Genomic DNA, 27,030 nt, shown 5'->3' with positions numbered 1-27,030 from the left:
ATTGAAATTTGTGCAAAACTCCTGATGACTTCAGCTGCCAACAATCTCATTGACATCAATGGTTATGTTTGCACCATCTCCTAAGGCAGCTCTCTGAAAAACAAATTCGCCCAGCACGCATACTTGGCCTGCAAGTACAGCCTTAGGGGCAAGCAGAAAATATCTTCCAGATCCGCTGGAATCCTTTGGGCTCCAGCACTCACAGCAGGTGAGCGCGTCCCTCTCTGTACCCACACGGACCCGCAGTGGGTGGGCAGGAGGCAGAGCCCACCTGCTGATGGTGGCCGCCGCAAGGGCTCATGCTGGGCACGGAGGCTGGGGCGTCTCGCCCAGAGCGCAAAGGTCTGGCTCTGCTTCGGACCCTTTGGCAGGCGGCGTATTTGGGCAACTCCACCGCGTCCTCTTCAAAGACCCCTGATTCACACCAGCTTCTCCATGTGGTGCGTCAGGAACGTAACGTGCTCTTGACTCCCTCTGAGCAGCCTTGTCCGGTGGCATGAGGTTCAGGCTTATTCGCTGATCGCACTGTTCCCTACGCAGCACTGACGCATCGTTACTGCAGAGCACCACTGCTGCATCGCTGCTGCATCACGCAGAGGTGATCGGTTCCTGCTCCGGGTGCACAGGATCCCAGCACCAGGGAAAACGAGCAGGAGCCTGGTACCACAGCTTCTCCCACACTACACAACCCATACCGCCGATGGGGCCTGACACAGACACATGCCTGCTGCTCGTAGACTCAAGAAATCTACAAAATGGGGGGTGAGGAGAAGCAACACAGAGCTTCTCTTTCCATAACCAGTGAAATAAGAAAGCCTTCAGCAATTTTTCCATGCATGGATTTATTACGAAATCAGATATTTATGGGCAATCATAACAGTTTCTACAATAATAAAGTTTAATACTTTAAATTACTTGGGAAGATTCCACAAATCCTTAAACACTTAATTTAGTATCTCTGTTATCCCTTAAGATGAGTTCTCTTATACCACATAATAAAAACATTACAGTGTTTCTGTTCTCTCCTGTGCTGCAATGTACAACTTCACGCACTGCAGTCTTCGTTCTCACAAGAGCACGCTACGTGTGCATCAACAGTGTCCTGCATATCCTCTGACTTCTGGTCAAACTTCATCTGTTTGTCTGTCAGGCTGGTAGCCGAATCTGATGGGGAAAAAGAAATGAAAAATAAATAGTATACTTCAGAAGCAGTTTTGCAAGGTACAGCATTTACCATGCACTAGTCATTAATTACATCAGGCTTGGCTTCTCCTCACTGGCTTACATATTTATATTTGTCTAAGTCACGCAAAGATGTTCCAGGAAACCCACTTACTTAATAAGCCTGTTCTACCTTGAAAACTACTACTTCTATGTAGAATTTTATTAATAATACATTTAGGAAAGGATACTGTGATCTTAAAGAAGAAATAAACTTGGAAAACAGACATGGACCTATCATCTATGTAATCTACATCTATCTAATCTCTTAGAATCTACAATATACCTATAAAAAAGACATCCTCCTACATCACTGCGCTGGTGTGCAGGAATCCTGTCCACACCTGCCCTTCTATTGCCTAAATCAGTTCAGTGAAATAGGATCATGCCCAAAGGCAGCAATATATAAAAACCTACAAGGTGGGGATCCCTGTTTCAGGGTGCTGCACATGATCAGATGTGGCTGAATCCCCTCACAGCCTGCAATACAGTTTTTCAGCTGAATCAGTGTTGAGTGTGCTGCTACCCTGCCCTTACCCTGTTAGCTCAAAGCACCACGAAGGCGAGTTCCATTTAGGTTTTAAATGCCAGTATAATGAAAAACATAGTAGAATTACAACAAAGAAACATCTCTCTCACTGAAGAAAATTTTAGATATTAATGAAAATAGGGAAGATCTTCAGTCAATACAGCAGCAAGTCCATCCCTACCTGTGGATATGTTGGATTATTCATACGTTTAAGTGGAATACCTGAGCCAAGGCACAATCTATTTAGACTTTTGTGCAGCTCCTATTCAGCAGGATTGCTGTTGACTTACCAGCTGGGAGACAGTGGAATCCAACAGTGACGGGAGTAGTCTTGGTGGCAGAGCATCCTTTCATACAGCGCAGCACGGGCTCTGTAGCATAGCACTTGGACTCTACACCCGCGAGCTGAACTGTCTTCTCAAGCTTCACAAACGAGCGTCGCAGTTTGCAGGCTGTAACACAATCGTTGGCAATAGTTTACGTGCTTGCGTACAAAATCTTCAGATCTCCCCAGACTGACCCATCTGGCAATGTCAACAATTTGCAAACAAATTTCCTCTATGAAAACTGTTTTTTGATTATAAATAAAGCAGTATCCCTGACTGATAAACTTTTCAAATCAGCTAATTAGATACGGAGCTACAGAAAGTTAATTTCAAATGCAAGTGCTTTGTTCACAGATTAGCATGTAGAAACATAGTCTGATATACTTTCTAATAAACATTTTGCAAAGTAAACTGTCTCACAGAATAACTGCAAACCCACATTCGAAAGCTTCAGCAATAGAAAAGGGGGGATTTCTAAACAAATATAAATAATCACTAAAGAATTACACTATTACCACTGTCATTCAGACTCAAAATTGCTGCAGAGAGAGACCAAAAGTCATTGCTGCCAGCCAGTAATACTGATCTCATTTTGGATCTCCAGTACAAGCAGCTACCAGTGTGTGAGAAGCTAAATGGACCACAATTTATTCCTGACTATAAGCTTTATTCTCTAAAATTCCAGCCGTTTCCACCGTATGTTAAATGGAAACACACGTGGTCACTACCAGCCCTTGGAATAGTATTGTGTACACGCACGTAGACTCCATATCCATCGAAAGCACGTTTGACGCCCAGTATTCTTTACAAAGACACAGCTGACTAAGAGCTGATGAACAGCTAAACATGTAGAAGCCCTCTCCAGGGAGAGAGGAGGTCCTTCACACCAGGACGTGTCTTCCTTACAGAGGCAACGTGCCTCTTCTCCTCGCAGCGCTGTGGCACGCTGTTGCATCATAACGTCAGCTGGGAGCACCGAGCACACTGTAAGATCCTAATCTACTGAAACACTTAAAATACAGCTTCTTTTATTTCAACCGTGTAATTAAGTCCCTGGAACTGCTCATGCGCTTGAAATGCTTTGCTCAACAGGTTGCACTCGTTCAAAAATCAGGTGGTCAGCCAAGGTAAAATAATTAATAAACCCCATCTGATTTTTTTGATGATCAAATACTGGCTTGGAAAATGCTGTTGTGCTTAAATCAAAGCATTCTGTGTGAATTTAACCTCTTACTTTTTTTCTGATCTTCTTCTAATACACTTCAAAACTGAAACAAAGATTTTATTTCAGCTTGGTTATTTAATTTCAACTGAATTGTGGGGTTTTTTGCTTGTTTAACTTTTAATTTCTTATTCCCTTCTGAACAAATACTTTTAATACTTGATATAACTTAATAATGAATCCTTTTAAAATGCTTTTTTTCCAAAACATTTACAGATATAAAATTTTCTAAATAAATTCTACATTTTCTATACAACTGCAGTAATATTATATTAAATTTATCAGAGCTTGCATACCTCCTGTACAAGGCTTTTCTTCCAAAATCCAAGAATGCCCAAAGCTCACCGCATCTTTAGCTAGATATCCATTGGGCATCCGATATTCCTGTTCACATTCTGCATCATATTTTCCACAGATTCCACACATTTTCCCTGCCATCCATAAAGCAACTTGAATCTTCAGGGGTAAAAAAAAAAAAAAAAAAAAATCAAAACCATTTCAAGTTAAAAAAATAATAGCTGTGGATCAGATATTTTTCTGTGTAGGTCCCATTCAGTGTAAGTTAATGCACAAACATTTAAAATCTCTTCGCTAAGAATTCAAAAGGGTCTGACAGTCAGATGCCACTCCCATGGTGCTGCAGCCTTTAAAACCTACTGTGCCGGTCTAGTATTTTAAATTAGTAATAATCTAGACTATTAATATGCTGAAGCTGTTGTCTGATGGATGTTTTCATAGTATAGGTGGTAGATACAGCATGGTTTACTGATTTCTTACATTCCTGTTTCACATTCTTTTTAGTGCAGCCTCTAAAGCATTCATTCATCTTAAAAGAATGGCTGCGGTTTTGCTGATGTGAAAAATTACACAGCTGTAAGAACAGTGGACAGGAGCTGAAAACTCATTTTTCTTGCAAATGCACTGCTGGCTCAGTGTGTGTATGCTCACGGGCCCTCTTCCCAACACACACCTCTACTGCAAGAATAAGGCGGTTTTGTCGGTGAGAGATTCTCACTTCTCCTGCTCAGGAACAAAGAGCAGGACCGTGCAACCCTGTAGCGTCACCTTCCCTTCTGGGTTTTTTGGGCCCTGCACACATTTGGCTTTGCCACTGTATACTCTTGCACTCACACATACAGATTTAAGGGAATCCTACGGAAATTTCTCAACACTCAAGTTCATGAAGAGGAAGAATGATACCTTGAATGCGTATCCATCGAAGTACAATTGATCAATGCCATAGGCTGGGGCAACAAGTACAAGCCCTTGCTTTTCACTATGGATCCACAGAGAAGCACCTAGAACAAAACAAAGTAAACCAAAGCAAACCCAAACCAAAACAGACCCAGCCTAGCTTCTTTAAGAAAAAAAAAGAGCAACTGTCATAACTCTAAAATGTTCTTTTCCTTGAAACTCCTCAATTGTTTTATACAGGAAACAAAACGTACAGCAAAACAATATAGAAATGTGCATGTAAAGAAAATAGGTGGTTATAAAAAGTTGGAAAACAATTTTAATGATCACAGAGTTATTAATTTTTCTCTGGGTTTTTTTTCTTTTGATTATTAACATATTCATATTTATTTCTAGAAATGATTACAGAGCTGTCTATAATATCTGTACAGTTGTGCGGCTATGCGAAGCCCTGACTACCCTATAATGGAGTAAGGAAATACAAAGAACACCGTGACTGTCACTGGAGCCATTTCTAGCACAATTATCGCTTCCCGAGTACGTAATAAATAGGACAGAGCTCAGCACCAGCAGATGCTAACCCAATTTTAGCAAGACTTAGCCTGATTTGTGTACTCTACAGTCAAGAAACACCTGCATCGTGTATAGCCCCTGACTGCATAGCACAGAATGAAACAAGGTCCTCCTGTGGCCTTTCACAGAAAAAACCCTATTCCTGCTTCGAAAGAAGCATGCAGGCTATTTACCAGTTCTCCATCTTTATTCCTAGCAGATTTCAGAATGATGGCCAAATTTATACTTACAAATCAAATTAGGAAAAATATTGATATACAAGTGTGGTGAATTTTAGAAAAGCTCTACTTCAAAAAGTTTTAATCGAGCAAGATTTTATAGTATAGCCAAACCACTTCTCAAATTTGGGAACTCCAGCAGGAGCTGCAGTAATGCATGAAAAGGATGGATATTCGTGATAGTTATATCCTGCTTAGTTTGGCCACTTCAAGAGCTTCACACTCTAATCGGTCTTTCTAAATGTTCCTATGCAAGTGAGTAAAATACATATTCTTGAATATTAACCTTACAACCAAAGGTAGAAATAATTATTGAATAAAACTAAAAAAACTGATGGAATCTCTTTGATAGATTTTTTTTTTTTTTTTTGCCTTTCTTTCTCCTAAAACATAGGTGAAAGTGAAACAACAGATGCTGCATCACTTACCAGCAGATCCATATGAAACATTCGTCTTGGGACTTTCAACCCCATCTACCAGCAGTTTCACCTGTCCGTTCGCAGGACGCATATCGATTTCACTGTTAAGGAGAAATTGATTCCTGTGACATTCGCACGCATACAGTGACAAAGGCTTTTTCCTGCTCGCTAAATATCACTGGTCACAGCGTAAGCTCATTTCAACTACTTAAATTACATCAGAGGTATTCTTGTCACCTAAGATGCAGGATAACATCATCAGCATCACATTCAATATACATGGGAAATAAATAAGGGAAATGCTGCAATCCCATGGGCTGCTAACCGTTGCAGTAAAGCTCAGATCTAAGCTCCTCTCAGGTTAAGTGTGGACAATGTAGTCCCTCATGCTCCCAGCACCTGGCAGGAGTTACTTACTGAGTGCCAAGCTTGATGCTGATTGCTTTCAGGTTCAAAGCTTCGTCAACATTCCTCATCATCACCAGGAACTTAAGGTCCGAGCTGCAATCCTGAGCCAAGACATGGTAGCATTTTGCTGGCATCGTGTAGTTAAACTGAACTCCGTTAAAGGTTGTGATCTTGTTGTGGGAAACCGAGCAGTAAGCTGGTTAAATAAAATGCCAGTGAGTATTTGCTTTTCCATAAAAGAAAATCATTAAATGGCATGTTTTATTTTTAGTGCTGTATTATTTTAGCTTTATATTTTTTTCCACTATGTGATATTTTTGTATGGATTACAGGGGCTTTTGGCTACTGAGCACCCAGAAATTCTAAAAAAGACATGGAAAATATACTCTAACAAAAAATAATTGCCAGAAATTTTAAATGTTATCAATTCAGATAATTGGTATCTCGATCCCTGAAATGCTGATGATTTCTGTACTATATGCACAATATTCTCTCCCAGTTGAACCATCCTCACATTATTACAGCACATTTCCTAATTAATTGGAGACAAATAATCCCACAAAAATTCAGAAGGTGCTCAAATAATTTGGGAGACTGAGGACATCATGCTTCTGAACCAGACTAGACCCTGACCTTTCAAATTCTCGAGCACTGCAGAGGGGGCTTCAGCAAAGACGTTCCAGATGGGAGGCTGCAGCTCTGAAGCTGGTATCCTTGGACCTACAGGGAGTGACAGGGGAAGCCTCATGGCTTTTTCATAGAGGATCACCTGGAAAGGAATTCAAAAGTACATTCAAAACACGCTTGTGCCAGCTCTTCACAGGAAACAGCTGAGATCAGCTTTTCCTCCTATTTGGAAATTGATTTCAATTTCTTCTACTTTGGTTGACAAAGACTTTATGTGAACACAACTCATCTGACTCACTGTCCATGAGCTTTTTGCTTTGGCTTACAGTTTCACTCACGGTGTGGGTCATCATTCAGATATTATTTGGCAGAGAATGAATTACTCCCCCCTTCAAAGGTGGTTAGGTGAACACTGATGGAGCTACTACAGATCGAAATGCATGTTGTTAGGAGTACCCACATCATTCCCTTTTTCCATGAACAAAATCACTTTACAAATATTCTTGGATGTAATATTAAAAGGCTGAAAATAAACAAAAGCTGCTTTCATCATTTGCACCCAAACTGATGCTTACTTAATTTTTCTGTCTCAGAATCAACCCACTGTAATTAAAATGCAACAGTCTCACTTTCCTACTAGGAAAAAATAAGGGGGTGATAATAATATTTCATAATTACATCAGGAAGCTTGATAACAATGTCACATGTCCTTGGAGAAGTTAGAGCCACGATCACCCTGGCTTGTCGAGAAGGATTCTTGTCCATTTTTTCAGAGAACCCCAGCATAAATGCAGCCCCAGGGACAAACTTGTAAAACCTTCAAATATTCAAATCAGAAAGATCTGGTGAAATAGAGAAGCAGAGAGCAGCACAGATCCCAACCAGGCTGCCTCACATTAGTGGGTAAGTCGCATGCAGAGTCTTCAGGCTCACTGGTTAGGTCCTCATGACCACTCTCTGCTTTACTGATCAAATGTTCAGCGAAAGGAAGGATCTGTTCCTCAGTTTTCAGTAATTATGTCCAGTATAAAGAATTACTGTACATTACAATAGGATGGCTATGATCTCCTGCTCCGCTTTTATGTCTGAAGGCAGTACTCAGACAGATCACAGAACAAAATAATAGCCCGTACTTTAATCAGTGGAACCTCATGGGTGGATGCTGATTTTTATCAGTTGGCCAAATATCATGAATGAGTGTCACTAAAGACTAAAACCTCACCAGTCTGCTATGGATCTGACACTTGAAGGAACTTTGGGCCACTCCAATTTCACTTGTACGGCAGGGTGGGCAGCAAACCGCCCGGTTACCAGCTCAGTAGAAATCTTGTAGTCCTGGCAATTCCGGCCCCATTTCAGGTAAGCCTATAATGGAGAGAGAAACGGTCCATCTTTAAAGGCACATGGTTTTCCTGCAATGCATACAGCTGTATATAACTGGTTTTGAGCCTTACCGCTGCCTTGTGAGCGTTGAGGACTGAAGCATCGGCACAGAGCTTCCACTTGCTCGAATCTGTGATGTTTGACACAAACACCTGCACCCGGGGCTTGAGGGAGTCAATATCAGCATATACCACGAGCTGGAGGCCTCCTATCTTCTTATCGTTACGAATGCCATGAAGAAAAACAGCTAATACTGGCGTTTTAACATCTCCCAAAAACTTGGGCTAAGAAGAAGGGGGGAAAGGTTTGCAAAGAATATCATTATAAAAGTGTTACCATGGAACATTTTAGATGCAAGATCTAGATGGATAAGTGGAAGATAAGCAACTGAACTGCATATATATAGCAGCATATGTACCACACATATATACAGGCCTATAAACTCTCATGCGTATGTCTTTAATGTGCATGTGCCTCTGCATGCACAGAAGGATTTTATCACTGTATTTTTATGAGCCAAAATTTGAACCATTTCCTGAGCTACAGCTGATACCATGGAAATATTCATATCATTAGGATACAGTAATGACTGTATGATTTGGGCTTCACTGTTAATACCCATACATTTGCCTATGAATGAAAGAAAGTGGTTCTGTGTGACTAACACCATCAGCTGTCAGTTGCACTCATCACTCATTCTCACAACAAGAACATCCCCCAGCCAGTGTCCCCCTGTCTGGTTGGTCCATTGGCTTTCACCTCACACTTCAGCTGTGAGCTCTGTGGGACAGGCAGGTTTTGTGTTTGTGCAGCACTCTAGCACAAAATATAATCCAGGATGTTGTCTTCAACATCAAGAACCTCCCCTCTTGACAGCAGGGCCTTAACTGCACTCTGACATGCAATTCCTTCATTCCATCATTAGATTTCACTATCATTTGCCCCACAGAGCAAGCCTGCACACATCAGACTGGGTGGCGGTGAGGAGCCAAGGTGCTACATGTCACCTCTGGAGCATGCCTTCCTGCTGAGGCTCCTCTTAGCCTCGGCCTGCACCACCAATGTCCTTGCGCTGGCACTGCAGCACCTCAACTTCCCTCCTGGCTGCACAGGTCACAAGATCGGTCTTTGCAGGCATCTGTTGGGTGGGATAGCCATGAGGGAAGGGTCGTGCTGTAAGTAGGAAGGATCTTCACCTCACTGCAGAGGAAAGTGTGTGTGGGAGCTATGGTGTGTGTCCCACTCTTTGATTAATACCTGAGACTTGAGAGGTTGGTGTTTCTCTCTTCCCATTATCCTAGCTGTACAATTACTGCAAGAACACGGCCACTCTGCCATTCTTCCAAGCTATCAAAAACCCCTAAAAATGATGCAACTAACCCGGGAAGCAGCTCGAGATGAGGCGTGACTGGATCTGGTAGAAGAGTACGTGCTGCTAAGTCGGTCAGCTGGGATTTTCCTTTTTGGGAACTGCAAGAAGAAAACACATCATGCTCAGGACGGTAACTTAAAACATGCTTGAAAAAATTGCACTAGGCAGTGCTGCAGAATACTTTCATGGCATTCGGTGCTGATAAACTTGCATTCCAACCCTGAACAGCTCAATGACTTGCAATATACTTTGCTCTGCTTAGTACACGTGATCTAACTCTGAAAAATCTTGTTTACACAAATATATCTGACCCCTCAGAAGAGACAACTAAGGAACATGTCTAGATGAGAATTCCCTGTGTGAAAAAACAATGGACCAGAGCAAGACAAATTGAACCAGCCTCTCAGTTCAATACGAAAGACCAGAATCGATTAATTTTACTTCTGGAAGGGCCTGATCAACTGGAGGACACACTGAATGGACCAACTGAATGGAAAGGATCAACTGAATGGACACACAGCTGAACTTGTTACTTTCTGAGGAACACTAATATCAAGTACACTGCTCCTGGCTGGCTCACACCCTAGTAAGAATCTTCTGCTGAACTAAAATACTATAAAATAAGGTACCCTCCCATGTTTGTCAGCATCGCTATCCCGGTGTGTACAACAGTGATTCCAAGCCAAGAAACCAAGTGATCAAAGCCAGTCAAATGACCCAAGCTCTTGATGGTAGGATCTTTGTTCCTCCAAAGTGTGCGTCCCCAGTCCCTTGTACTGCTTTGGTAGGGCTTTGCATCTATACTTTGCAGAGCCACAAATGGCATCACGTGCACAACACAAAAGAAGAACATAGCTGTCTGTCTGTACGCATCTCAGAAGAACTGCCACGGTTGATTTGATGTTCTAAATGTTATCAGTAATGTAATTTTCCTCAACAAAGACAACAAGTTGCCTTTAAGGTTTCCATTTGACTTATGACAGATTCCATACTTAATTTACTGAGGAAAGAAAAACTCACCTCTTGTCTATGCGCTGATCTAAAGCGATACTGATAAATCTCACGATCTCCCTTTGAAAATGATAAAAACAAGAAGATGAAAAGCCTCAAAAGAAAAGAAATGCTGCAATTACATTGAAATCTGAGCACTTGGGATTAAGTAAGGATTTTACTAATTATCATTCATACATAGTTCTGCATGCTTAGTCACAAGCACATAATGCAAGATTGGAAGTAGTTTATATAAAGCATTAGTGTTCCTACCACAAAATTAAGACAGAAACAAGCAATACATATTGACAGAATTGGCAAAATTGGCAAAAAATGGTTCCCTGCCTATAACAAAAGTTTCAACAAAATTGTGGAAACTTTCAAGATGCTTGGAAGTAGACATCTGAACCAATGATTGCAGGTGTTTATAGAATAAATTTTGCAAATTTATATTGCTAAAGTTTACTCTGTCAATTCAATTTCCTGATTCACAATGCAAAGCCAGCTGCCATCAGGAGTGTGATTCATGAACACTAGCAGCACCAGTCAATTTACTGGCAAAGTTACCCATATTTTGGAATATGTGCTGCTGCCACCTTCCAGATGTCCTGAACGATGCCCACGGCTGTGGTGACGCAATGACTCGCTGCTGCTGCTGCTACTGCTGCTGCTACTGCTGCTGCTGCCATTCAGAGACCTTGAGTGATGCCCATGGCTATGGTGACTCAATGACTTCCTGCTGCTGCTGCTGCTGCTCTTGCTGCTGCTACTGCTGCTGCTACTGCTGCTGCTGCTGCTGCTCTTGCTGCTACTGCTGCTGCTCTTGCTGCTACTGCTGCTGCTCTTGCTGCTACTGCTGCTGCTCTTGCTGCTGCTGCTGCTGCTCTTGCTGCTGCTGCTGCTGCTCTTGCTGCTGCTGCTGCTGCTGCTCTTGCTGCTTGCATCTTTGTTTCTCACTTGCTTTACTTGATCATTCTCATCTTCATCCACAGCCTTTTTACGATCAGGAGGAGCAGCAGATGAGGAGGAAGAAGAGGAGACAGTTGAGGAGGCAGAAGATGAGCTGGAGGGGTTTTTTGCATTGGGGTCTGTCCCAAGCTCTGTTAGCATAGTGTTTCCTTTCTTAGAAGGTCGCTTCTTCTGGTGCCGTGTTTTATTTGCAACCTGTGAAAACAGTTCAAAGAGAAGTGCAAGAGAGGAGATACATCTGGTTCTGCATTTACAAAACAAAACTTCTCTGGGTGTCAAAGCTGCTCAGATCAGCCTTTCAAGGAACAACTTCCCTGTCTCACTCACTGGAGAAGCTGCAGAACTCCCTTAGATCCACTCCGCCCAGCTGAAATCTACCCCAGCACAGAGGACCAGGACCAGCCCCAGCTGGATGCATCCCTAAGGATCAATCCCTCCAGATGTAGCACTGGCTGACAGGCCTGGCACTGGCACCTTTCAAACTAGCTCCATCCTTGCTGTCCTGTGCTAGCTTTCCACACCGAACTTCAAACCCTTGGCTTCATTTGTGGGAAGATATTCCACCCTCTGATGCTCAAAGTCTCTTACCTTGAACACATTTTCAATGCCTAGAATCTTCTTCAGTTTAGCTTGAATGTCCTCATACGGAGATGTCTCATCCTCTTCCTCAGACTCCGAGTTTACTACATGAATTATTTTGGAAGCTGCTCTGGATCCTGCCTGAATCTCCAGCTGAATTTTGTCAATATCAGCATCTGTAGGAACTACACACCAATTGCACTCATTAGAAGGTTATACTACTTCAAATAGCACCGACAAACCTAAGACAACAAGGCTTGCGCTCAATATTGTACCTGGCATCAAGACTATTTTAGCTTCATGTTCTCCAATTAATCTGTGCAAATATGTATTTTTTAGGAAACTGGCATCCTGAGACCTTCTGGAAAAGCAGACTTGACAACCAAGACGATGCAGTTTGACGCAAATATCTCGTTTATGAGTTTTTCTTCTTGTGCCATGGCGAAGATCCTCTTGAGAGCTATAGGCATGTTTCCTTGGCATGCTGTCAGCTCCTTGCTACATTGGAGATGGGTATGTGAATACCACTGGGAGCATATCATAGGTAAAAGTAAAACTGCAGGCATGTGCAGCACGGAGAGGGTAAATAGGACTTTATAAGCAAAAAGGAATAGGTTACCGTTGTGAAACCTTCACTGGAAGCTCTCTCTGATGGTTTGAAAGGTTCTTCCACAATATTTGATGAAGCATCTTCTGGAAGAATTGAGGTCCTCTTTTCAACACCTAGTTCTGCTATATTTCTTGATACAGCAAAAGCCTTATGTCTGTCAAGATATGCACAAAAAATGTTAAATTGTTCCAGCCCTTTGTCTTTGGACTAAATGAAATATGTCCCTGTCGGTATCATGTGACAGCACAGAGATATGTTGTTTGAACATACGGATTGTATATGCAACATTAAGTATAATATTATTAAAGACAAATAAAGAGTTCATGACAAACATCAGTTCCATATATCATGAAGATTTCACAATCTGGATAAATTTAAACAAATTTAAAAAAAATGAAAGGCATTCATTTAAAAATAAAAATTAACTCTCTACAAAACAATAAAATAATAAATAAAAATTAAAACTACAAAATAAAATAAAATAAAATAAAAATTAAACACCCAAATAATTTAGGTATCTTTTGACTTTTAACTCCCCTATTTCTCTTCCTTGCTCTTCATCCCAAAGGTTCTGCTACACAGCGAAAAGTCACCTTGCCTCTCTAGAAACCTCCATAAGAAGTCAGTGAATAGTGAACTGTGTAAGGTTTCAGCAACAGAAAGTATTCTAAAGTAATGCTACTGTACCTTCCAACCACTATCTCAGTATCCTCACGGCATGGATTTGTTTCAATCTTAATATTTTTCAGTTTCATGTCTATCTTGGCATCAAACTTCATTGGCAGTCTTGTCAGGACCTTGCCTTGAATTTCAACAGCATGTTGGAAGTACTCTGTGTTGACACCCATTGTGGCGACTGTATGTACGTATAAGCTGAAACAGAGCAAAGTGGTCAGATGTAAGAAAGGTGCTCTTATTTAACATGTGGTTCTGCCTTTTTATAAGAGACCTCCGTCATACCTAAAGCCTTAGAAACCTGCCATACCTTGGGTTTATGTCAGACCGAATCTGCATGGTGGATTCAAGCAACTGGGAAGGTCTGAAATCTCCAGTTAAAGGAGGGGTCATCCTTCCATCAACTGCAAAGCACATAACAAGATTTAAAAATGGTAAAAATGAAAGAAAAGACTTGAATATAAGCAGGAAACAGTATTCAGGAAGAGGTAGTATTTTTGTTAATATAGCAATTACGGCTGGGAAACAAGACAGACTTTGGGACACATGAGATGTTTTCGAGTCTGAAAAATACTGAAAATACACAAAAAGCTTGTTCTGCAGGCAACATATTGAAAATGGAAATAAAAATGTAGTAAGCAGATGAAGAGTTGGCCCAAACTGAAAGTTTGTTAATTAGTATAACATTAAATTCCAGAAATGTGAGGAGCCAGAAGACAGAGTGAAATGTGGGCAACCCGGCTAAACAAACCCTGCTCTCCAATCTTTCCTCACATCAAGTGTGAACACCTTTCTCATACAGCAGACCCAAAACTGTTGTACTCCAGATGCAGCCTCAGATGTGCTAAATAAAGGGGGAAATAATTTCCATGCCGGCTCTGTTCTGTTGCAGCCAGTGATGCAGTTGGCCTTCATCACCACAAGAGCACACTGCTGATTCACTATACCGGCTTGTCCTCCAGGCCTCCCTCGCCTTTTTCTGCAAAGCTTCTCTCTATCTGGGGATGCTCAGCCCATACACTTGCATGGGATACTCCATCCTAGGTGAAGGACTTTGCATTGCCTTTGTCTAATCTCATCACACTCCCAACAGGCCATCCCCTCCAGCCTGTCAGAGTCCCCCCAGGGTGGCAGCCTGACCCTGTGCAGTGCAGTGACTGCTCCCACCAATGCAACGTCATCATTGAGACAGATTTGCTGACGGTGCCTTCTTTTCCAAAATTTAGATTGTTAAAAGAGGCAATGAACAAGTGCTAACGACAGAGGAACGTTGCTCATAACAAGCCATTAATTTGACTTTCATCTGTGGACTGCTCTTGGAGATCAGCAGTCCAGATAGCCTTCACTCACTTTGTAGCCCATCCATCCAATCCATACTGCCCCAGCTTGGCTACGAGGATGTTATTTTAATGAAAAAAATTAAAACCACCCACAAAACAAGGGGTAGGGGTTCAAAGATCTTATTAAAATAAACTAACAAACCAAAAACCAAGAGCGGCGAAGAGTGGGCACATGTGAGACTTCTATAAAGAGCACAAGTACCTGTAGTTCACCCTTCATTCCTTACACAGTGTCAGCAAAAGGAAGGGTCAGTTTTGCCTAAATTAAGTCTAACAAACAGTATGATCACTGAGTTAACTTCTTGATAAGTATTCGTACTTGCATATTTATTCTTTTAAAACAAAACTGTCTCTCTTCACAAGCCCTCTTTTCTTCCTGCCTTCTCTAACGTTACTGGTAGTTCTCTTTTGAATGTCTTCTGTTTTCTTCTCTGTGTAATTCACCACTGAATCCTGCTCAGCTAGTGTGTGCATCTCAGGAGCCACCCCTTCCACCCATGGCTGCAGTCAGCTCCCCATGCAGCTCCTGTTTTTGCTGGCCTTGAATGCTGTCACCTTTGGTTTCTCAGATTCTCACCTCATCTCATCTGTCTTCAGTTCAGTCAAAGATGAGGCAGAAATCAACTGTGTCCAGCTTCTCATCAAACATCTTCACTAGGTCCCCTCCACTACAAAAAATAGTTCTTTTTCTAACTTTCTGGTTTTCTACTTCTTTCTCCAGCCCCTCTTAGCCTGTCCCTCTTGACCCATCCTCAGAGCTCACACAGCTGATCTCGTACTTCCCAACTTACTGTTGACTGCTGCACGTGCCAGAGCAGTCGTGTATGACCCATACTCCAGCGGCAGACCGGTGCAGGTAGGAACGATGTATCGCAGCTCTCCCAGCCACACCGGCTGTGTCCATTGTCCTGCAATGCCACTGCGGATTTGGCTGGCGATTCTCTTCATCACTGTGCTCCTGTCAGCAGGTTCTAGCACAGTCTGCAGTAAAACAGAGACACAAGAGGCTGGGATATAAAAGTACAACGGTGTCAAATCTTGCAAAGAAAAGTAGGGGTCCCTGGTACCTTCATAGCCTGTTGCAGGACTTCCTTATTGATGCTGATGTAGGCCAGCTCTTGGCCAAAGAGTTTCAAGTAGGCTGATACCAAGGGGGTTTCTGTTGGCAGCTCCTTCCATCCCAGCAGCTAGGGAACACAGAAAGAAAAAAGCAAAGCTCCTTAATGCAACAATTTACAAGTGGTAATTCAGCAAGGTGATCAAACCCATCACTGACCGAGCTGCAATTTTCCATTGCTGCTTGCATTTCTTTGCTGCTTTGTAAATAGCGCAGTGTCACTAATTCAGACTTACTCCCTGTCACTGAGATGCCCACAAAAAGCCTCCCGTCCGGTGTTTTGCATTCCAATGCAATAATATTTATGCAGAAGGTCTGGGCCATTAGGACCACTAAACCCGGTTGGAAAGCACAGCAACAAATCACCTTTTCTCTTGAAGACAAAGGTATATTCTTGTAAACTAAGTAAGGTAGATGAAGCCTGCCAGACATGAGACAGGCACCGTGCTGCAATGCTCGCCTGCCCCCTCCCATGCTCCTTCTGCAGCCTCACGTGAGTTGGGGAGGAGGCAGGGCCAGAGCCAGAATTTGCAGAAGCTATCGCAACCATCGCAGGAGTGATGTCCCCTGCGGTCCCACTGCAGATCTCTCGATCTCTCTCTTTTACCTTCTGAGACTTAACTAGTACAAGAAGCCTCACTAAATACCCCTTCATATAACCCACGCGTTGCATTACTGAAAACACCTACAGCTTTTCCAATCTCCTTTATCTTTTTGTATGTGGGATATTCAGCAAAAGGGATATTTCGTTTCATGATGACATCTGTGAGGCCTTCCACGCGGACACCAACCTACCAAAACAGCATGAGAAGGAGAATGAAACTTTGTGATCAATTTTAATTTTAATTTGCTTTATTATTGATTTAGGTAAATATTTACCTCCACCAAATCAGCCACTGACCCAGCAGAGTATGCCATCAGCTTGGAAAGTATTGCTGATGGGAACATCGTTCCTGGGCTGTTCATAACAAAGACATCTCCAGCAGCACCAACTTTATAGTTATCTATGGCAGAAGTAAACAAAAGACACATCTTTTTTTCTAACCATTCTGCTTATCATTCAAGATCATATTTCTGCAGCTTTTTCCATTGCCAACTCTAAGATAAATAAATTTACATAAATTACATAAATTTTAACTGTTTAGGCCCAAATTAATAAATGGCTATTCATGCACTTTTAAATAGGTGACTGTCACATGTAATACAATTTCTTCTGAAATGCAGAGTGCTGTATTTCTCCAAAGAACTTAGTGTCTCTTAAGAATACATTTCTGAAGGGAAAGTTCCCCAGTCTGAAATGCTTTTACTCACCAAAGTAACCACCAATACGTATGACCTTGCTATACCGATAGCTCAGCCTGTCCAATTTGGGGGCCAGCAGCTTAAGGGCAATATTACAAGCTGAAGATCTAAACAAAAGGAGAAAGGTAATAATATCCAGAAATAAGCTGCGCCCCATCAGCATATAAACTGAATTCAGTTTGTGAGCACATGCAGTGCTCACTAATGAGAATGTAACAGAGCTTATTTTTTGCAGAAGATCGCCCACTTTGTTCCTGTCTCTACTTACACGTTGTAGATGTACGGCAATCTGCTCTTCGACAAAGCTTTCATGTGGGAATACACGAAACTGGCCACTTGCAAATTGCTCTCCTTCATCACCACGTTAGCTATTGTTGTTATTAAAGGAAGGGCAGGCCTTGTCTCGAAGATTACAGCGCAAGCCATCATTCGCACTTCGGGGGGAAGCGACTGGTCTGCAAGGATCTGGATGAGATATCCCTGCACCTGCAGAGAGGAAACACAGTGTCTGGAATTACCAATAATTGAGACTTATTTTTTGTGCACTGGATCCACATGTAACCCACAAGAAATATGGGAGAGGGGGTCGTTATCCCTGCAGAAAAGTTTCCCGATCTTTTTCACTCCGTAGTTCCACATCATTTTATTTAGACAACTGGGGGGCCATGGAGGAACAGCCCCAAGGAGCAGGGCTTGCACTGAATCTGAAATAAATGTCCATGTATCAATGTATGGGGTCAACCCACCACAATCAACAAAACATCAGCATAGCTTTTTGCATTACTGACATTCAAAGATCGGTGAATAACTTCACAAGAAACAACTGTAGACAATAGGATAGATTCGTTTTTGGAGTAACCCCACTGACTCGGTGAGCATGCTTCACTATTTTAGACCACTTCTAAAATGGGAGCTTCAGCAGCTCACCAAAGGCAGAATGAGGGGAGGCTGTCCCATACAGCTCTTATACATGAAAGGCTGGAGTCTTGCCTACGCTCACCGCACCAGCAACCTCAGCTGGAAGTCAGTGGTGACTCACTCACCACTTTCCCTGAAGGGAAGGGTCTCGAAGAGGCAGAGCAAGGTCGACATTTTGCCTGGGAGGTCAACAGAAAGTCTCTCTCTCTCTCCTCTTGACTATCAAGGCAGGTTAAATTATATGTCTGACTTTTAGGTGGCTAAATTTCCACCATATATCACTAGCACAGGATTTAATTGGTTATGACAGATAACTAAAGAAACACCGCTGATACCCTTCTGGGAGCTTCCTCCTGACTAATAATTATTACAGCTTAGTAGAAAACATCAGCTGAAACATAAAACTGTATTGTGTTGTTCTTAAAATAATCCTTTTTGTTTTTTTAAACATACTGAATCCACAGACATGATACCAGTAAATTCGTTATCCTTACAGTATATATTCTCTAATTCACTAAGTAAAGAAATCCCTGACAGACCCTACTTACTGTTTTGGGGTCCTTCCAAGCTATTTTTCTGAAGGCCATTATGGCATCAATCTGAATGTGGATGGGGATATCAGAAGCACCGGATGAAGATATGGGAAGGAACTTCAGGATGCGCTTGATGCTGGCTGGTTCTCCCACGTTACCAATGCACTTCAGAGCTAATTTCATTTTGTCTTCACGGCCCCTGCTGATGGCTTCATCTGCCAGGTCATGGATGGGCTAGAGACAAAGCGCAGTTCAGTCTTTTCTTCCTAATGTATAGATTGTCCACAGTGTTCCCCTTACTCACTGAAAATCCTATGACAATATAGCAACTGGTTTTAATAAAACCACTCAGTGATGGCTTCTCTCAGGATTTTACCTTACGACGTGAAAACTGTGTTTTCAACAATGAAGCAAATATCTACTTTAGTAAAATGATTCATTGCCTTTGTTCCAAAGGAGATCTATGAGATGTGTATTTGCAAGTCCAGTTGCCATTTTTATACTGTATCTTAAAAGCATTAAGCTAATATAATGAACATTACTAAGTTATTAAGAATAACCTGAGAAAAAGCCACCCACCTGAAGAGCTTCTTTAGGACAAGCTGAGGTCTGAGAACAGAATCTATTGACCACAGAACTGTATCCCAAGCAGGCAACTTGCTGAAGCATGGGACTTTTCTGGATTCGAGAACTGGTAATTAAATCCTGGAGGAAAAAGGGGGAAAAAGAATATATTTAATTTGGTATTTAATACAATGCTGGACATAGCTTTCAGAGCAGGAAAATCATCAGAGCTTATGTGGGGGGAGCAATTTCAGAATGATTATTGTTCACATCCAAACAAATTAAATCACCTTGTAGGCATTTTATTTGGAAACTTCACTTAGGAGCTTAATTCCCCACTAATTTCAATATAATTAAGCATATATATCTCAGTTTACATAGCACCATTTTTATTTTCCTCAACTGAGCATAACATTGAAAATACAAAGATTATGGGTAAACATCAGTCCATAGGTGGAATATCCTTAGAACAATGTGTAACTCAATTATATTAATGATGCATTCTCACATCATATCCTTTTTTTCCTAGCTGAGAAGAATAATATTGACTAGAGATGGGAAAAATCCTTTTCAGAATGAATGATTCGCTATCATGTCAAAATATTTGATGTTTGCACTAATGCTTTCACTTGCAGCTCTTTCTAGTTTGTAGGAATAGTTTGCAATTAAAAGAGCTATTCAAATGACATAACACACAAATCACCATTTGTTTCAGAAGTAAGAGATTGAAGCAGGCAAAGTTTTCTCTGTAGAAAGCATGACGTGATCCCAGCTAACTAAGATGGGCATCATTCTTAGAAGCTGTTATGGGAAAGGGCTTTTATATTAAAGTAGCAAAATGAAGACACAGGACTGTGTCTCCTCTCATATATGGAAGACCAAAAGGAATTAATGGTTAAACATTTGCATAAAATTGGTATACATGAGAGGAGAATCCAGTCTCTAATATACTTCATAATCAAAAGTTGTCACCAATTATCATTCCTTTTGTTATGAGACAGGAAAGATTCACGTGGATTTACTCACTGCTGCTATTGGAACAGTGTGTTCATCAGCTTTCATTAAATGGAGAGCAAAAGAAACACTTAAAAGAGCCTGAATGTAGTTAAGGTCATCATTGCGAATTCTGTTCTTAATAAATTTGAGTGCTTCGGTGGTGCCCGTCACAGAAACTGCACTCAGCAGCCATCGCCTGCAAGCAGGTTAAAAAAAAAAAAAAAAACCTTAATTTTAGCTCTCAATTCTCAAAAAATGGAAAAGTTTATTATAAGTCAATACAACAAAATACCTGTAACGGGGTTTATCTGAAAATTGTCTCCATATGGACTCAAGAGTATCAGCGCTTGCTATTCGGCAGAGCTGGACGAGCTCCAAGAATCTGTATGGAACATCATCGTGGAAATCTTGTTGGTTGTGCAGGACTATGTGCTGCAGTGTTTCTGCTATCTGTTACAAAACACAAGAGAGGGCATACATAATTAAATCCTGTGGAATTCATGATCATTACTCTTACTAATGTTTTGATTAGGAAGGCCATTTGAAGACCTAGAAATGCTGTACCCGTTGCTCGGGGTTTTTCGTCTTGATTAGCTGCAGCGGCATCTGTGGCAATGCTGATGGGAAGTGGTAACGAAGGCCTCCGTAGCTCTGCATGGAAATGTCCGGGGCGCTCCCCCGTTCGCTTCGCACTTCAAGCAAGGTGAGCTGTTGTCTGTCAAGAGACAAGTGCCATGGGAGGAATTAATTAGCTCTCTTCCTCCATCCGCCTTGGCTGTTTGTTGGTTCAGTGATACTGCGATGGGATCAGTTTTACTCTTTAATCATTTTTCTTATCACAGTAAAATCTTACAGTTTGCTAATGGATAAAGCCTTCCAATTGAAACAAAATAGTATTAGAGTTATCTACAAGGAAATAATTTCTGAGGAGAAGCTAAGCCGCTGTCTTCTGAATGAGAGCTACCGACTCAGTGTAATCAATGATCTTATTTCTACGCGTACCGTCTTCCTCCTGACACTACATTACGAATTAGCCCTTTTTCAGGATAGAGTAGTAAAGTTGCATTCTTATGGTATAAGTGAGCAAAAGAGCTTTTTTCCTTTTCTTCCATGTCATTGTAGTGCTAAGTTCACCAGGGTACAAACAAAGAATGGTTCGTTGAATTTTTAGGAGCGTGGAAACCTCAGGTATGAGTACCCGCAGCTTTAGCCAACTGCTGTGGAGGTCAATTCTCATTTCACTTCAGCTGGGGGTGAAAGGGACTGCCGGAATCTACAATTACTCTCACTTTGTGAAGCAAGCCCATGTCCCACCTACCTTGCTTCCACGACAGCAACACCGGTAGGTTCACTGAGCGGTGAGATCTGATACACCTGCTGCGACGCCACTTCTGTGATCAGGGTAGCACTGTCTGACTGCTTCAGTTTGTAGGAGAAAGCCGCAGTCCCTTTTATGAGCCTTCCTTTCTGGGGGAGGACAGAGAGACTCAAAAAGTGATTTGGAACAGAATGGGCATGCTTCTAATTAGGAAGATCTTTCCACGTCTCACATACCATCATGTCAACAGGACAAGGATAGATGTAAGCCATTCCAACACTCTTCTTCACCTTTTCCTGGCAATTATTTTGGTCTACAGTTTTGGTAACAGAGACTCGGCTGTTCTTCCTGTCTTCCTGGATGACGTACCGTGTATGGCAAACACCTCCAATTCCAGCCTGGCAGATCAACAGAAATAACGAGACTTCCCAATTATATCAGAATTTCACTGCCTGAGAAAAAGTTTTTCTGATCAAAGATTCTGAAGGAGCAGTAGGAGGGTAAGGACCTACTGAAGAGTCTTAATTATTTTTAAAACCTGTTACCATTACTCACAATTAATCCTATTGAACTAAAAATAGACATGTGAAAAATATTCAGTCAGGAGATGGAATTGAAAATTAAAAAGTAATCCATTAATTAATATCAACAATGAACAAACAGAATGGATCAAGTAGCTGTACCAGGGAAGCCACAGGATGAATATATTCATAGCTAATAATTCTTTTTTCTTTAAAGGGTTGCATTTTATATCTTAAAGACAGACATCTAAAAAAAATCCAGCATAGATAGTACATTCCAACATATATGCACTTGCTTTCTTCTGTAGGAATGAAAATTGACTTTTTATGATGATGAATGTTTGAAAGTAGATGCAAATAAACAGAAACTCGAAGGAAGAGCACCTAAAGAGGCCACATCCTTTCAAAAAATTAGTTTTAGAATGGAAAAAACAAACCTCTTGCAATTCATACACATTCTGTGACTTTTTAATGGTTATCTGCATCATGTTCAGTATTCCTCTCACTATGTTAATGCACACATCAGGGCAGTCTTCTGGGCCATAAATGTTTCCAATCCGTCCACTATTGTACTCAAACTTAAAGGGCCGGGTAAAACACGAAGAAACCATCTGGGTGATTTTGGAAGATCGAGTAAATGGGTCCCTGGGCCAGATGCCATTGTATTCCTCAAATTGTGGAGAGCGGATCTGGGAGGAAATTAAGAAAAGACATTTATTTGAATAAAATTACTTTGATACTAAATATGCAAACAGATTGGAAGAAATTAAAATAATCACTAGTTCAATATGCTACCCCTCCAAACATAGGCTTAGAAATTCATACAGCAGTTTATTCTTTTGTCTCTTGCTTACACTATTGTAAAACCAGTATAAACTCTGTGGGCTCAGCAGTGGTTTTTTGTCTTACAGAAGCAGTTAACATATCGTTATTATCTCCCAGGGACATTTTAAACTTGCGTTAACTCTATAGGGAGAAAGGCTAATTCAAAAAGTAATTTAAAAATTTAATAAAATTCTCCCTATTTTTTTTCAGCCTTAAAATAAATATTCTGCTGTAGGTGAAATTTAGCATTTAAAAAGTTTACATCATTTTAAATGTCAAAAAGTACAGTTTTGGAGTGTTTCATTTTAACTCATCCCCTTCCAAAATTATTTTTTTTTTACTAAAATAGTTGCTATATTTGATCCATATTTGTGAATTGCTTAAATCGACCCTTTTTTTTTTTAATAATGAACAATGTATTTATAAACATTCCCCCCCATAGCAAGACACAATGTAAATCAGAAGCAATTTCAGTAACTCTGGCAAAGTTACTGCCAGTTTAGGTGCCTCAGAGCCCAGCCTGATGCACGCCACGTAACAACGTCAGGATGAAGACTACCGTGAGAAATGCAATCCCTTGCCCATCATTTTGACATCTTGCCCCCATCCATGGAAGAAGATCTGCAGCTCAGCTACAACCAGAGAGCTCTATCACTCAACTCAGTGCCCAGAAAAAGCAGCTCTGATTTGTAACTAAACAGACAAATAAAAGTATTTTTCTGAAACATATTTATTTCAGATGGGCCAGGTCCTGTCTCTGTTGATGGCGGCAGAGGGATGATTTCACACGTACAGATTTTTTGCTACATTATCCAAACACTAAGTATTATTACTTACTCCTTTTTGATACCTTTCATTTTTTAATCTTTCTTTTATCACTCATCACTTTTTATCTTCAGCTTTAATCACTTTTTAAGTCTACATTTATTAATTGCCTGCATGACAATGATTTTACATACCCAAGTCCTGGCTTCCCACAGAAGTTGGAAATGTGCTGAGAGTAGAATTCAACTCAGAGCAGGCTTGAGTGCCTTGAGTTGGAAATAACCATTATCTAACAGAACCCCTGATTTTGGCACCTCTGTTTCTGACACAAAGCCTGGAGGAACACCCACTACGAACAATTTCCACAACAAACACAGGTAAGTGACTGGATGCCACATCACCTGTCATGTCTGAAACTTTAGCTTGCAGATCATTCTCTGACATCTGCACCACTAAGTCTCCAGTCATGTTCCCTGCAGCTTTCCTAAACCACAGATTAATTAGCCAGACGCAATTACGACTGTGATAGTTCACCGTTGCACAGTACGTTTGGAAGAAGACACGGTACCTTGAGGAGGTAAGCGTTCTCTGACAGCCCACTGATCTCTAGTTTGCAGCTCAAGCGCACGCCGGCTTTGGCTAAACTCTTTTCTTGAAGCCCATTCAAGACCCAGCCTTCATAGCTGTACAAGTGGCTCTTTCTGCCACTGAATCCAGGGTCTGTGGGGAGTAACAGCCATTTTCACAACGCTCGCAAGCATCTTCTAATGAATAGAAATTACAACAATGCTACCGAAAGAAGGTTATAGAAGTAAACGTACTTACCAATGTCAAACTTCTGGCTACCTGCAAAAAGAGATGGAGAACCAGATGAGTAACATTCAGTCTAGATCCTGTTGTTGCCACTGACGTTAAGGAAATTTGGGGAGAGAGAGATGAAAAAGGGATATATAGGCTTACCTACAAAGGTGACCGCTAGTGTGAGTATGATTCCCCTCATAGTGAAGGTGAATGGGGCACTGCTGGGCATGGTGAGACTTTTATGGAAGGAAGCCCATGGACACGTGGCTGCGTTCTGCTGAATTCTCAAGTTTTTTATCAGTTTATGTAAACACTTCCCTTTTTGCAATCATACTTTCTCTCCAGATGGAATAACAGAAATCAAGTTGTACCTTGACGTCTCACTGATTTTCTCATATAAGCCCTTTACCGATTGTTTAAAAGTTTCTTCTCATCCTAGTAAAACATTTTTAACTAGGCCATTTACAATAAATTTTACAACAAACATGTTACTTAATTTCCTAGATTGTGTCACAGGTATACTGCTGGTATTTGGTTCTGCCACAGATAAGGTTGATTTTACCCAGGTTATGCTGACCTGGCACCTGACCCAAACTGTTATCGAACTGATAGCGGCCCAATTAAGAGAGTCAGTGTCATACATGTTAATGGCATTCTTTCTCTTCCCTCAGCATCCGTTTATGGCCACCCCTGTAAACAGGAGACGAGGACAGATAAACCCTTGCTAATCTTCTATCATACGTGCACCAAAGCACATTTAACATCCTACTGAAAACTCATATATGTGGAAAATATATATTTATTTAAATAAATCAGAGGATCAGTGTGTCCTCTCAACTCCGGTCACACTGACCAGGAATATTTTTTAAATGAACAAAGATTTCATAAGCAATCTGTAAATATTTTATCTTCCAAGGTAAATGACAGCTAAACATGAACAATTAAAACTCGCAGAGGCTCTCAGCAGCAAAGCAGGGGGAACGGCAGTGCAGGTCAGCTAGAACTTTTGCATTTCCTAAGGAGCCAAATACAACACGCAGCCAAGTACCTGAACTGATGTAGGCTTGCAGCCAGCTTCATCGCTGATTTACATCGGCAGCCCGGGAACACATTCACTAAGTGGTCTGTTCTAGAAACGTCAGGGACGTGGAGGCAAGTGGAGATGCACAAACCACACTTGCCCTTTTTGAGCATGGCAATAGATAGGAATGAGTTCTGGTCAATCCCCCAAAAAAGTTACAGCATCTTCCAAATTGAGCTGGCTGGCAGCTGGATCAACAAAAAAAAAAAAAAAAAAAAAAAAAAAAAGCAAGGAAAATGCACAGGGGCTTCTAAGCTGGAGGGGTAATGTCAAGCGATATAATAAACTGTGGGCTTTAAAGTCACACAAAGAACATGAATCTGATTCTAATTCAATGTTTACAACATACTGGTTATTCGGTCACTTTATTTCTGTTCCCACAACACCTATGGTTATAAGATTAACCGCAGGAGTGTGATTTGTGGCAAACACTATTTTAACAACCACAAACGAACATTTATTTTCTATTCCATCAGTTTCTACAGCCTGACTCTAGCAACTGCTTTTCCTGAGCTGTCAGTCCCACAAATCTTGACTTTTTCAAACAGACTTTTTCTGGGCTGTAAATCCACCTGGGATTGTGCAACCTCTGTTTTTGGGAACTGACATCCAGCTCACTGCAGAAGCAGCTGGTGCAGTGCTGTGTTTTGGATTTAGGATGAGAATAATGTTGACAACACATTGATATTTTTGTTGTTGCCAAGCAGTCAAGGACATTTCAGCTTCTCATACTGCCCCACCAACGAGGAGGCTGGGGGTGCACAAGAAGCTGGAGGGGACACAGCCAGGGCAGCTGACCCAAACTGGCCCAAGGGATATTCCACACCATATGATGTCATGTTCTGTTTATAACTGGGGGCAGTGGGCCAGGAGGCAGGTCAACTCAGGGTCTTGTGGAGCATCAGCTTCAGGTGGTGAGCAATTGTGCTGTTCATCACTAGTTTTGTATTTTTTTTTTTTTTGGTCCTATTAAATTGTCTTTATCTCAACACACAAGGGGTGGGTTTTTTCCCTTTTCCATTTTCAATTCTCTCCCCCATCTCACTGGGAGGGGGGATTGGTTGATGTAGCTGCCTGCTAGGTTAAACCACAACAGTCTCCTTTTTCATGATTATCAACCTGTTACATCTATTGTTATGTTCAAGGGAAAGTCTCAGGTGTCAATTTTCACCATGATAGGCACAAGCTCTTCCATACAATTGTAATTCATTTTTTTTGTTGTTTAATGTTTCTTTCTTGTTATGCATTCCAGTTAGTTGTGTGTCTTATACAACTTAAAACATGAATCAAGGAAGGTGAGTACTGTGTCAGTGTGAAAACTACAATACGATGTAGACCATGGGATTTTTTTTTCTTCTAATTATTTTTTTTAATTACAGTGCAACTTTGCTGAGCATAGTGAATATTAGAGGTCAGCTGTAGTGTCTGAAAGCAATCAATAAGTCACCAGATAATTTGAACATTTCTTTTGAGATCAGTTTTTGGATCCAACTATATCAGCCTTTCATATGTTGTCATCTACTTATCTCACAAATGGATGGGGAGGTGGAAAGAAAGTAAAAGCAAAATGACTTCACACAAAAGCTTTGCTGTAAATGCAAATTAAAAAAAAGAAAAAAGCAGCACAAGTAGTA

At 41.2% G+C, this 27,030-nt stretch overlaps 1 protein-coding gene across 1 annotated transcript; it reads right to left on the bottom strand.

Annotated features, from left to right (window-relative positions):
- Window positions 1–874: 874 nt before the first annotated feature.
- LOC129209345 (vitellogenin-2-like) lies at window positions 875–24,544 on the bottom strand. Its single transcript, XM_054833647.1, has 35 exons — window positions 24,475–24,544; window positions 24,340–24,360; window positions 24,083–24,234; window positions 22,362–22,613; window positions 21,640–21,801; window positions 21,404–21,552; window positions 20,650–20,800; window positions 20,378–20,535; window positions 20,116–20,281; window positions 19,105–19,230; window positions 18,541–18,759; window positions 17,343–17,560; window positions 17,084–17,181; window positions 16,652–16,776; window positions 16,462–16,563; window positions 15,723–15,842; window positions 15,447–15,636; window positions 13,626–13,719; window positions 13,328–13,513; window positions 12,650–12,794; window positions 12,306–12,528; window positions 12,040–12,215; window positions 11,050–11,646; window positions 10,513–10,563; window positions 9,501–9,590; window positions 8,192–8,404; window positions 7,960–8,102; window positions 7,416–7,554; window positions 6,744–6,879; window positions 6,120–6,306; window positions 5,712–5,803; window positions 4,499–4,596; window positions 3,595–3,754; window positions 2,041–2,202; window positions 875–1,164 (listed from the first exon to the last, which is right to left on the bottom strand). Exons 1-35 carry the CDS (start codon window positions 24,542–24,544, stop codon window positions 1,046–1,048), a joined length of 5,490 nt encoding a protein of 1,829 aa, XP_054689622.1. The 3' UTR covers window positions 875–1,045.
- Between the last annotated feature and the right edge of the window lie 2,486 nt (window positions 24,545–27,030).

Source organism: Grus americana, chromosome 8, assembly GCF_028858705.1.
Source record: "Grus americana isolate bGruAme1 chromosome 8, bGruAme1.mat, whole genome shotgun sequence".
Taxonomy (NCBI): domain Eukaryota; kingdom Metazoa; phylum Chordata; class Aves; order Gruiformes; family Gruidae; genus Grus; species Grus americana.
The sequence above is the reverse complement of the archived record's forward strand: the minus strand, read 5'-3'. Positions and strand labels throughout refer to the sequence as shown.